General features: G+C 45.8%; 1 protein-coding gene across 3 annotated transcripts; it reads left to right on the forward strand.

Moving 5' to 3' along the window:
- Positions 1–667: 667 nt before the first annotated feature.
- LOC102291076 (protocadherin-18) lies at positions 668–10,924 on the forward strand. Of its 3 annotated transcripts, none has more exons than XM_042228740.1 (4): positions 668–3,456; positions 3,779–3,867; positions 4,169–4,284; positions 8,683–10,924. In XM_042228740.1, exons 1-4 carry the CDS (start codon positions 952–954, stop codon positions 9,612–9,614), a joined length of 3,642 nt encoding a protein of 1,213 aa, XP_042084674.1. In that variant the 5' UTR covers positions 668–951; the 3' UTR covers positions 9,615–10,924. The 3 variants fall into 3 exon arrangements, with proteins under 3 accessions (XP_042084674.1, XP_005942683.1, XP_005942684.1); XM_005942621.3 differs by having other exon boundaries at positions 4,169–4,338; positions 8,683–10,923; XM_005942622.3 differs by having other exon boundaries at positions 3,812–3,867; positions 4,169–4,338; positions 8,683–10,922.
- Positions 10,925–12,925: the final 2,001 nt, after the last annotated feature.

Raw genomic sequence — 12,925 nt, forward strand, 5'->3', positions numbered from 1 at the left:
TCTGAAAAGATTAGACACACAGACTGAGAGACGGACTGTCGTGTTCAGACAAACAGACTTTAGTCCTCAGTCACGTGACTACAGTGGCTAATGTGCATCCATGATACTTTGTAACTGATCAGTGTGAGACTGTCTCTCTCTCTCTCTCTCTCTCTCTCTCTCTCTCTCTCTCACACACACACACACACACACACACACACACACACACACACACACACACACGGTGTGTTACTGCATTATAAGTACAGATTCATAACTTTACTGTGCCCTGTCCTTATAATGATGATCTATAATGTGATCTAACGCAGCCGTGATAAACACACTGGGTGTAACTGCTCGGCGTGTTGGCTCGTTGTTGTCCTCAAAGCCATAAGTTGGTGTTTTAGCTGCACGCGACAAAAGAGGTGGCACGCGCTGTCAATACAAGCGCGACCGTCAGTGTGCGATTGTGTTAACGGAGGCTGAGCCGAATGGATCGCGCTCCGGCCCATTGTTGTGACACACTTCTGCGGTGGGGGGAGCGGCACCCTCCCCCCCGACCCGCACTCCTGTTGCTTAAAGGAGGCCATTCTGATTTAGGAGGAGGGAGGAGTGTTTGTGTGGAAAAGAGACGGGGCGGGCGCAGAGAGGGGCGCGAGAAGAAAGACTAGCGCGCGCACACATTGACTTTTCTCTCTCTCTCTCTCTCAGTCACACAGAGTGGGAGGGAGCTTCCTCAGCCACAGACACACACACTCAGAGCATATGTGGAAGTGTGACAGAGCGGTCTGCGAGGAGAGAGGCGCAGTTTGTGTGTGTTCGTCTCCCACGAAACGACTTTCTTTATTTCTTCCTCTCTCTTTGTGTCTCGTGCAGTTTTCCCAGGACGAACATGTCGCACTAAGGACACTCGTGTTCTCCATTGCGTGATCTCCCCTCTGTGGAAGTCATCCCTTGGTGTGAGCGCAGAAGATGGGGGCAAAAAGGAGGCAAAGAAAAGCGACCGTTTGGTCCTCGGCTCCACTCCAGCTCGCGCTGCTGCTGCTCGCGCTCGTGCACGGCGCCAGCGGGAAGACTCTGAAATACAAAGTTTACGAGGAGCAGAAAGTGGGCACAGTCATCGCGCGGCTGAAGGAAGACGTGTCCGCGGTTCTGCCAAAGTTACCCAGCTCCCTGAGCTTTCGCTTCCGCGTGATGCAGCTTCGCGGCACGCCGCTGCTGGCCGTGCGCGAGGACGACGGACAGATCAGCATCGGCACCAGGATCGACCGCGAGAAGCTCTGCGAGAAAAACTCCAACTGCTCTATTGAATTCGACGTGGTCACGCTGCCCACGGAGTACCTGCAGCTGTTCCACGTGGAAGTGGAAGTCCTGGACATCAACGACAACTCTCCGCACTTTGCTCGCGCCATCGTCCCCATTGAGATCTCCGAGAGCGCGTCAGTGGGGACGCGCATCCCGCTGGACGGCGCTGTGGATGCGGACGTAGGGGAGAACTCTCTGCACACGTACTCCCTCACAGCCAACAACTTTTTTAAAATCGACGTGAGGACCCGGACAGACGGGGCCAAGTACGCAGAGCTGGTGGTGATGAGAGAACTGGACCGGGAGGTGCAGGCCAGTTACCAGTTGCAGCTAACGGCCTCAGATAACGGGGTGCCCCCCAAGTCTGGCTCCACTCTGCTCAAGATCAGTATTTCGGATTCCAACGACAACAGCCCGGCCTTTGACGAACAGGCTTATGCCATCAATCTTCTAGAAAACTCTCCCCTTGGGACTCTGATTATTGATTTAAACGCCACGGATCCTGACGAGGGCACTAATGGGAAAATAGTTTACTCTTTCAGCAGTCATGTCTCACCAAAGATCCTGGAGACCTTTAAGATCCACCCTGAAAACGGCCACATTACTCTGATTAAAAAGGTGGACTATGAAACCGGTGCTTCCTACGAGCTGGATGTTCAGGCTCAGGACTTGGGCCCTAATTCCATTCCTGGACTTTGCAAAATCGTGGTCAAAGTTGTGGATGTCAACGACAATAAACCAGAGATAAACATTAACCTGATGACACCTGGCAAAGAGGAGGTGGCCTACATTTCTGAGGGGGCCCCTGTGGACACGTTCATAGCTCTGGTGCGTGTTGATGACATTGATGGAGGGCTCAACGGGGAGGTGGTGTGCAGGCTGCACGGCCATGGCCACTTCAGGCTCCAGAAGACCCACGAGAAGAACTACATGATTCTCACTAATGTCTCACTGGACCGTGAGAAGAGGTCAGAGTACAGTTTGACGGTCATAGCTGAGGACAGGGGCTCCCCCAGCCTCTCCACCATCAAACACTTTACCGTCCAGGTTCTGGATGAAAATGACAATCCTCCATGTTTTGAGAAGAGCCGCTACGAGGTCTTTAAGTCAGAGAACAACTCTCCTGGAGCCTACCTGATGACAGTGGTGGCCTCAGATCCAGATTTGGGCACCAACGGTCAGGTCACTTACACCATCATAGACACGGTGGTACAAGACAGCCCCATTTCCACCTACGTCACCATCGACCCCTCTAATGGTGCCATCTATGCACTGCGCAGCTTTGACCATGAGGATGTCAGCCGGATCGCCTTCACTGTTCAGGCACGTGATGGGGGAAACCCCGCGCAGTCGGCCAATGCCTCCATCCTGCTGACTGTTTTGGATGAAAATGACAACCCGCCCATCATTCACTCCCCCTCACTCCGGAATCATACCGCTGAGCTTCCCGCGTGGAAGTATGCATCCCCGGGTCAGCTGATCACCACCCTTAAAGTCACAGACCGTGATGCTGGTGCCAACGGAGAGGTGAGCTGCACCATCATCGGTGGCAATGAGGATGGGCTGTTTGTGATGGATGCCCGGCGCTGTGAGCTCAGAACCAATGCCAGTCTGGAGCAGGCTCCGCGGGACATAATGGAGATCAGGGTGGAAGTGCAGGACAGAGGCATCAGCCCGCTGTCCACAGGAGCCCTCCTCAGGCTCTCTGTGCAGGAGAACATGGACATTCTCCCCTCTCTGTATCCTACCGGCTCCACCCAGGCCTCACTGGATCTCTCTCTCATTGTCATCATTTCTCTGGGTGCAGTCTGTGCTCTGCTGCTCATCGTGATGCTGATGTTTGCGACGGCCCGCTGCAGCCGTGAGAAGAAAGACCCCAGACACAACTACAACTGTCGCGTGGCGGAGAACAGCTACCAGAACCACCCTAAGAAGCCCGCCAGGCAAATCCACAAGGCAGACATCACCCTGGTCCCGACCGTCAATGGAACTTTACCTGTGCGTGCACACCCGCGCTCCCCCTCTCCTTCCCCTACACCTGAGAGAGGCACGCTGGGGAGCAGGCAGAGCCATCATAGCCGCCAGTCACTGAACAGCCTCGTCACCATCTCCTCCAATCATGTGCAAGAGAACTTTGCTCTGGAGCTGGCCCACGCCACTCCTCCTGTAGAGGTGAGAGGTTTACTCATTTTCTTTAAATGTCCATGGGATTGATGTAAACCTGATTTACATGTAATACTTTGAAGTATTTATACTTACAGTACCTTTTCATTTGAAGCTGTGCACGTGGTTTGTCATGTACCGGGGTTACCGCCCGTGTTCTGTTCAGCTGTACGTGTCGTGTTTTTGTTGACCATCACAAAGTCATGCACTCCCTCAGCCCCAAACATTGTCTTGTGGCCTTGCTTGTTGACTCCATTCATTTTCCCCTCTTCATTTTCCCTTTTATTTTGTCTTTTTTCCTTTCTTTTTGTTTTTTTTCTTGGCTTTGTAGCAAGTCTCACAGCTTCTGTCCATGCTTCATCAGGGCCAGTACCAGCCACGGCCAAGCTTCAGAGGCAACAAATACACCAGAAGCTACAGGTAACACATGCGTGAACGATGCTTTGTGTGCTGGCACACCTAGGCACACATGAGGAAGAGCCCTCTGAGCTCCTCCTCATGTCACAGTGCACCATTTCCACTGTTCTCAGCTCAGTTCTGGTCCAGTCGATTTTGGAGTTAAACTATGCTCAATAACTTCACATCTGCATAATTTTATGTTAAAACCCTTCTGCAGAGCACTCTCAGTGAACCTTATTATTCATCAGTGTGGTGTCTTCATAAGCATGCTAATATTATTGGCAGTAATTCATGTATCAAATCTGCTTCTGGCTTTTTGCAGATATGCCCTGAATGAGATGGATAAGTTCAGTCTGAAGGACAGCGGACGGGGAGACAGTGAGGCCGGGGACAGCGACTACGAGCCCGGCAGGGAGTCCCCCATGGACAGGCTCCTCGGTGAGGGCTTTACTGAGATATATGCCCCTGATGGCCACCACAGAGCACATGCAGGTACATCACAGCGCACTGCCCTCGGTAGATATGAAGCCAAGCTTCAGTCTTTATTTTGCTCAGCTTTATCCACCACTCTGATATTGTTCTTATAATAATTATACGTAGAATTGCTAAGAACTGTATCCATTAAACATGTAGATTCTTGGTTTGCTGATCTAACAGCTACAGGGATATTTATATTTTTGGTGATTTATCAGGTAATGGTGACAAGTGTTCCTGGAGGTTCACGCCAACAGCTCTAAACACAAACACTTTCAGCTTCTTTTCATATGAGATGATAAAATGTAGCAAATTATGGTAGCTGGCAGTCTGTGGCCTGCATGTTTGGTTGATTTATTTATTCAAATGAATTAAAGCAATACGTCAATTTGGGAAATTCATTAGAGCATATGAGTCATCATTCACTGATGTTTCCATGGTTCACAAACTCTTTGAACGTGGCTCAAACTGGGCAACACCAGAGCTGCTTAACCTTTGCTTAGCAACCCCACCTAGAGGTCATCTGATGAGGACTGTGCCACACCCTCAATTCATTCTCTATACCACCAATACTAATAACATGCCATGTACTATACCAATCCAGCCCTTGATGGTTGATGCTTTCTGGTTCCTCTGACCACCGCCTAATTTCTCTCAACAAATCACATCATTTTTACTAAAATTTAATTAGCCAAGACCTGATTTGTGATTTAAGTGCTCATTTTCTTTCCTTTTAGGTCGTAAAGATATTAACCCTATTAAAGAGGTTTTCAAGTCAATTTTAAAAGAACGCTTGAGTTTCTCATACGTCACTGTAGTCATTTGTAGTCATGTTGTTCTCTGTGGACCACAGCTGAGAGGAACTGCCTGATGATTATACAGACAGAGCTTCATATGAAAAACTGTGGAGCACATCGTCTTTGTCCGAGTCTCCTTTAACCTCAAGTCAAACTTTACTGTGCTGGTTTGCATATTATGGGATTTTTGAGTTTGCCCCCATTCTTTAGAGTGGAGTCGGAGGTCCTTTAGATCATCCTTAACAACTAAAATGAATTTTCCACTTTACCAAGACATGAGTCTATTTGTGGGATGCTGGGAATATTGTGGCCTATAGACAGCTGTAATAGGGCCTGGATCCTTACTGATTTCTATCACTGATTCAGTTTAGGCTCAGACAGTCAGATATTATAATTCTGATCATTTATCAGTACATGTCCATATCTTTATCTTTCATGTCAGAGCTCGTTTTGGAGAAAGAAAAAACAATAAAAAAAAACTGAAACTAAAAAAATAAGCTGCACATGTATTAACTTTGGAGGACTGTGAGTGACACTGTCATGAGGTTGTTGAGCCGTCATGTTGCTGGGCGGTCCCTCTTCTCTACAGCTGAGTTAACGAGGAAGAATGAGCACTTTGTAGTGACCATACTGACTGTGAAGTATTCTGCATGCTGGCATCACATGTGTGACAGGTTTGCATGCTAGTTGAGCAGGGTACACTCCGTCACATCCTGTAAAACTTTCACCGTGTCTTGGCTAACATCATACAGGCTGCAAGCTTCTGCAGCATCTTTTATCACGCCATCCCTCTTCTCCCAGAGCTGCTGCTTCTTCCCGGCCAGCTTCCCACACAGCCATCACTTAATACCACATTTGAGCTACATCCCAATTAAAGTCGATTCAGACGGGCAGACAATCTCATCACTAACGCCTCCTCCTTCCCTCCCACCCCTTCTTTACAGTTTTGTAGAGGAGCTCTGCTCGTTAGGCGCTCTGCTTTTTCCCACCTTCAAACCTTCATTTCCAGCCATCCAAACCAAAGCTCTTATCTTGCTCTGATGAAATGGAGGCATTTAATTGCCACGAGGCGCAGAGTTGCTATGCAATCGGCTCAGAGTTGGGCTCATGATTAAACCCTGAAGAGCACAGTTACATCTCTAGGCTCAACTTTCTCCTTATGGATGCTTAGGCCACCTCCCACTCCCGGTCCACTGCAGCATAAAGTCAGCTCTCTGTTATTATGACTCAGTGTGGAAGCCTTAACCCCCGCCCCCTTGGATGTAACACAGAGCTTTGTTTCTTGCTTGTCTAGATGGAGAAGACTGCAATAAATGATGCCAAAGACAGGTTCTCTGTTTTTCACAGCTAATACACAGCTGTAGTACAGAGCCATCAGTAAAACAGTACTTGCACATTTTACTCAACATTCACCTTTATTTAACACTTGTACTGCCTTTAAGCTCTTGTACATGAGTAACCCTGCTGGCTTACTTCTAATAGACCTCTGTGTAGCGCTGCTGATCAGCCTGATCACGTCTTTATATTTAGCACGAATACTGAGTAAACAGTGTCATTACATACAGGCAGGGAGACCTATTCAGGCACATGTAACAGTAATAGATTACTCCTCCAGGTTTAGATATCAGCCTGGGAACGTTCCTCAGGGGCCGATGACTGGAACTTTGTCTTAAATACGAAGGCATTAGTACAACGCAGTGTTTTTAAAGCTTGACTGGATGTCTCCTTTCCACTCTGACTCTTCTCCTTTGGTCTGTGCCTGCTTCACACAAAGCCAGAGTGCTCCTGTAAATCGTAGGCGTCAGTCCGATCACCGACATTCACTGATCGTGCGTCCTCCTCTTAGCAGGAATAGAAGCTGAATTGGTTTACTGATCAAATCCAGTCTCTGAAGTAAACACACAGCCAACCATGTTGTCCTCAGTCCTCTCTGAAAAGTAAATCCCAGTTAGTCAGGAGGCTCTCATTTAACCTCCCAGGACCTGCGTCCACATATGTGGACATCACATTTTAGGTTGTCTAGACCAAAATACTAAATTTTGCTCTACAAGAGCCTGATATCCAGTTAAAAGGACATTATACTGCCATGGTTCTGTTGAAATTTAAAACGAATGTCCTCATATGTGAATCTCATTTTTGTCAAAAACAAAATCAGGTAAAAAATTCTTTATTTTTACATTCATCAGGTCCCAATCAGCCCAAATAGCAAAGAGGAATTAAACTTGCTTGGCATGAAAGAGTTTGGGTCTTAGGAGGTTAATGTTTGTTTGACGTGGATTTTTGTTCCTTTTCTGTTTTCACACACCAGTCGCTCGGGTTAAATCTTTCATTTTTAGCCTTTCATCAGCGAGGTAGCCAATCTGCTTCTGCCCCCGCACTGTTTTCATCCTTCCACTGCACCCAAATGCACTTTTCATCTGCTCTAAGATGTATTATAAATGTTCCTTTCATGTTAATGAGGGGATAATGAAGTCCCTCAACAGCGTCACTGAAAAGCACCGCAGTCCTTTAATGAAGGCTTTAAGTTGGCATATTTGATTTGTCTAATTTATTCTTCAGAGATTTTCTATTTGAAGATTTAATATTGAAAAGAGTGACTTGAAAGGGAAAAATGCAGGGCTTTTAAAGGAGGAGTTATTTTGAATGGGTAATAGGCATTGATCGGCCCGGCTGAATCGTCTCTCTGTGGTGAAGTCGTTGGACGATAGACGGCAGAGCTCCTGCAAAGAGCCTCTCAGACTAATTAGGGCAGATTTCCAGAGACAGCCAAGCATGAAAAGAAAGAAACACCTGAGGACGGGCAGAAAAATGTTAGCTGGATGGAGACTTCTTCATTTCTGCCTGTTTACAGCATAAAATATGGACATACACAGGACATTATGGGATGCTTTTGAAAGTAGTTTGAAGTCATTTTTTCCTATTATGTTTGAAATTGTAAATATCACCAGTAGGCCCGTAGGTATTCACTTATTTTCTTGTGCATTGTGTATATTCATACAGTCATGTGGAAGAGAACGTTTCTACAGGAATCTATGAACTCATTTATGGCAGCGGTCCCAAACCCCCGGGCCATGAGTCATTTGGTACTAATTCAATAGCAGGTAGAGCCATCCTTAGTAGCAAGTCAGTTTGATTTACATAGCATCAAATGACAACAACAGTCACTTCAAAGCACTTTATCTCATAATGTAAAGACCCGACAATAATCCTGAGAAACCCACCTGTGAGCAAACATGAAGGCCACACCTGTTCAGTCTTCTAATAGATGGTAGCTTAACACACGGCTAAATGTTTTAGACGGTGGTCACATTCGCTGATGATCAGTTTGATGAACAGTGAAAGAGAGAGGGTCTCCCACCAGTTCTGTGGAGAACCTTTTCAGTGTCCTGAGTGTACTATCAGGATTGAAACAAACCCATGTTCTGTGAGTTTCACTTTCCTGTTTAGGTTTTAGTAAAAGGTTTATCTTTAAATTACTCAAAACACAAGCAGGTTTAGTTTTGTATAGAGTGACCATATGGATGCAGCTCACTCATGATTACTCATGCTTCTGTCTTCTCTGCAGCCATGAGGCTTTGCACGGATGAGTGCCGCGTTCTGGGTCACTCTGATCAGTGTTGGATGCCACCCCTGGCCTCCCCAGCCTCCTCTGACTACCGCAGCAATCTCTACATCCCCGGGGAAGAAGCCCGCCAAGCCAGTGACGTGTCTCAAGAAAAGATTCCGCAGCCCTGCACTGATACCGGCTCCGCCCGGAACCAGAGCTTCTCCACCTTTGGCAAGGACCTCGTTGGGGAGGACGGTGAAGACGAAGGGGGAGAAGGTGCCGGCAGCAACGAGGCCGCAGACGAAGACCTGTGTGGGACCACGTCTTTGCTTTCAGAGATGAGCAGCGTGTTTCAGAGGTTAATACCCCAGGGCCTGGACTCATATGTCCAGGTCAGTGAAAACCAGAAGGGGACTAGCCTGAGTGGGATGGGCGTACCGATGACTGGATCTTTAGATCGCAGGAGGGGCCATTTGCCCGGCAAGCCCAGCCCCTCTGTACACCAACAGGGAGTGGCAGCCTGGGCTGCTAACACTCACTTCCAGAACCCAGGTAGTAGCATAGGCCCATCTGGCCACCACCAGGGCGGTAGCTACCACACGCTGAAACCAAGCACCAAGCTCAGCTCACAGAGCAGCAGCCACAAGGGCTCACAGGCGCCCAAAAACAGCCCCCAGAACAAGCCCCACAGCAGCCCTCTGCTTACAGCGCTGGTCAGCCCCACGCTGGTGCAGCCTCCCCCGGTGCCGGTGTCGGCGCCGCTCCCTGGGCCTTCCTCCAAGTGGCTGCCAGCCATGGAGGAGATCCCAGAGAACTACGAGGAGGACGATTTTGACTCGGTGCTCGGTCACCTTCAGGGCAAACGTAGCGATAGCCGGCATGAATTGGTGGACGCCAGTGATTTGGTGGCTGAGATCAACAAACTGTTACAGGATGTTCGGCAGAGCTAGACTTCCTGTTTATTCCCTGCCCCCTCAGTGCAGAATGAAAGTGAGGGTGTGTTGGTGGCAAAAAAGACAGAAAAGGAAATAACAAAGAAAAAAACAAGACCTGCAAGTGTCGTTAAAGTTGTGTTTCAGTTTTAATAATTGTGTTTTGTGAATGCTAAATATCCAAAAAAAAAGGTACACAATGTGACTGTATTTATCTTTGTATTTTGAAAATACATTTGTATACTTATATTTATAAAAAATGTATATAATTGTAATCAGAAGTCTATTTTTATATTTTAAATGCATGTTGAGTACACGTTGAATCAAGACTGACATGCGATTGACATTCGACATATTTAAATGGCTCTTTTGTATTGTGATTATTTTTTATTTGTCACTATAATATGTATTCATTAATATAATACTGAGTTAATAGACACTTGTGTTTGTGGATTATTGGTGCAGGGGAATGAAAAACAAATAAAATAATGCACAAACCCGACTGAGGTGTCTGGGTCACATTTTCTGTTGCACAGCAGGAATTTTTAGAGCTCCGCTTTCTTCCCAGGAAGATGAGGATGAGCGGAAATGGAACGGCTGCAGTCGACTGGATCAACCAAACATGCTGATAGAAAACAATGAAATCCACTTTACTGTCATTCCTTTCAATATGAGACGTATTTCAGACTAGATTTGATTTGCTGTAAACGTCCTTCTGTCAGGATTATTTATCAGTGCAGATGACGACCCGGGTGATCTGCAAACAACCCTTGTACACAACATATTCATTTTCCTTTACATGACAACACAACCTCTAATATATAGAGTACTGTTCAATAATTTAATCTTACCTGTGTTATATTTGAAACAGACTTCTGTGGGGTCCATGTGGATGCTGAGGTCACGTGAGTTGTGTCAAACATTTAGCCGTATTACCACCATCTGCTTCGTTCAAGACTTTGTACACACCACACGTTAGCTACAGCTATAATTCACCCTCCAAATTCTATTTGCAATCCATTCTTCTTTCATTCTTTAACCAAACAATGCTGACCCATCAATCGAATGGCAGTACAAATCAGCATGCTTAATTGTTTAAATGAATACATTTTTTCTTATCTATGTACAGTCACGTCAAGGTGCTTTATACTGTAAACATCATACAACCTTAGAGTGACATTTCAGCAATCAAACAACAAGTAGTTGGCAACAGAAGGAAGGAAAAACTCCCTGAGCAGAACCAGACTCTGGGAGGGGTGAACATCTCACCCTGGTTGGGGGGTGAGGAGAGGAAGAGAGGACAGAGATGCTGTGGAAGAGAGGCAGAGATTATTAATAACCCACGATTAAATTCAGAGAGGTCTGTTAACACATAGTGAGCAAAGAAGAAACATTTGTATGCTATGTCTTCTACTGATGGTGCCTAAGGGAAGCATGTATAATGTAAACAGAATTGGTCCTAGCACTGAACCCTGTGGAACTCCATAATTAACCTCAGTGTGTGAAGAGGACTCTCCATTTACTGTACATGCACAAACTGGAGTCTATTAGATAGATATGATACAAACCAGAGGCCATGAGAAGATCATTTGTAACCTTCACTAAAGGTGTTTCTGTGCTGTGATGAGCTCTGAAACCTGACTGAAACTCTTCAAATAAGCCATTCCTCTGCAGATGATCTGTTAGCTGATTATAGTAGAGAGTAGTTTTATAGCAGCTAAGACCGCTGGGTCTAGAGACGGCTTTATAAGTAACGGTTTAACTGCAGTCTAAAAGGGATGCTGACTTTTTGTCACCCTGGTGCTGACGAGAAACTAGGATTGTTGTTTCATCTGTCCATGCTTTCGTAGTTATAACACGGAGTCCTCTCTGATTGGTTCCCTTCTTTTAACCCTCTCAGGCTCAAATTAAACTCTTTGTTGCTAATGCACAACCAAGTCCTGCAGTGGTAGCCTACTTCTGAGTAAAAAAACCTCATAAAATATGTATGTGGGGTAATCAGGTTAGTCTGTCACTTGTCTGATGAGCCAGCTAGTTGTGCTCTGTATGCTAGGTTGGTTATTTTGAGTTTGTTTCATGTGTCAAGTTCATAACTTCAGTTTATAGGCAGCAGATTTGTTGGCAGACTTCAGAACTAACTCAATTTTACTCTTCCTCGTTCAGCTTTTGTGTAACCTTGACTTGTCTGAGTAAAACCAAGCAGACCTCTACTTTTCTTTTAATTCTTGCCCTTATCTCTGAACTATAGCACTCCACTACTTACCCAAGTTTTTGTGTTTCAAACATTTTCTTAAAAAATGTTATGTTAATAAAGCTAACAGCCGGTCTTCATGAGGACACAGCATCACAAACGCTGGTATGTATGTATGTATGTATCTCACCTCTGCAGTGAAGCGTCGTCAAATACCAGCAGAACAAATGCACACGCAGCAGTGCATTATCATTTTATTAGTATGGATTATGGAGTATTTCAGGTACTAGTTAGCAATTATTTTTTGCTCACATGGCATCAACATCAGCTGATAATCAGTGAAAGAATGAGCTTCAGTCTTAGTGATTAGAAAAATCATACACAACATGTCAGCACAGTGACACAGCACACTATCAGCACAACACTGACAAACTACAAACACAAACAACACAGAACTGTGGAAATGAGACAAATTAGTAAATATATAAATAAATGATCAAATAGTTTAAATAATAAGTTCAACTTTAACACTTTTAATTTGGTCTTCTCAGATATAAGGGATTTATGCCATCCCTTGCTTGATATATCAACAGTTGTTTTTGTGACAACCACTTGTTAGTTAGTAATTTGGCTAATTCGCTTTAAAAATAATTAGCTGCATTTCTGTCATTCTAAAGGCTCTGAACACAGAGAATACACTGAAAATGGATTTCATGAAGGGTAAAGCCACCTGCTCTCCTCAGTTACTGATCCTAGCATCAGGAAACTTCGCTTTTTATTATTCATATTAGAAGCATTTCTGCTAATAAAATGTCTGGAAGCATTTAGAATTAATTTAGTCTGAGCTCAGAGAAACAGAGAAGCCCGTCTGTCATCAGTCTCAGAGCCACTCGAGTTCACAACAAAAAGAGACCGAGCTTAGATGTGGTGGCAGGCAGAAATGTGCTGGAGACGCACGTGGAACTAGGTGCTGCTAAAACCCCCAAATGGTTGAATTTTCATGGTGGGGGGGGGGGGTAGATTACAGACGCCTCCCTCCCCTCTGCCTTGACAACTAGACAATGGGTGACACCTAGAGGTTCACCGTGTGCACTGTAGGCCGGTGACTCCAGCTCTTACCACATTACTGCGGCTAACC

The sequence above is a fragment of the Haplochromis burtoni genome, unplaced genomic scaffold, assembly GCF_018398535.1.
Source record: "Haplochromis burtoni strain Fernald_Lab_line unplaced genomic scaffold, NCSU_Asbu1 Contig_345, whole genome shotgun sequence".
Lineage (NCBI taxonomy): Eukaryota > Metazoa > Chordata > Actinopteri > Cichliformes > Cichlidae > Haplochromis > Haplochromis burtoni.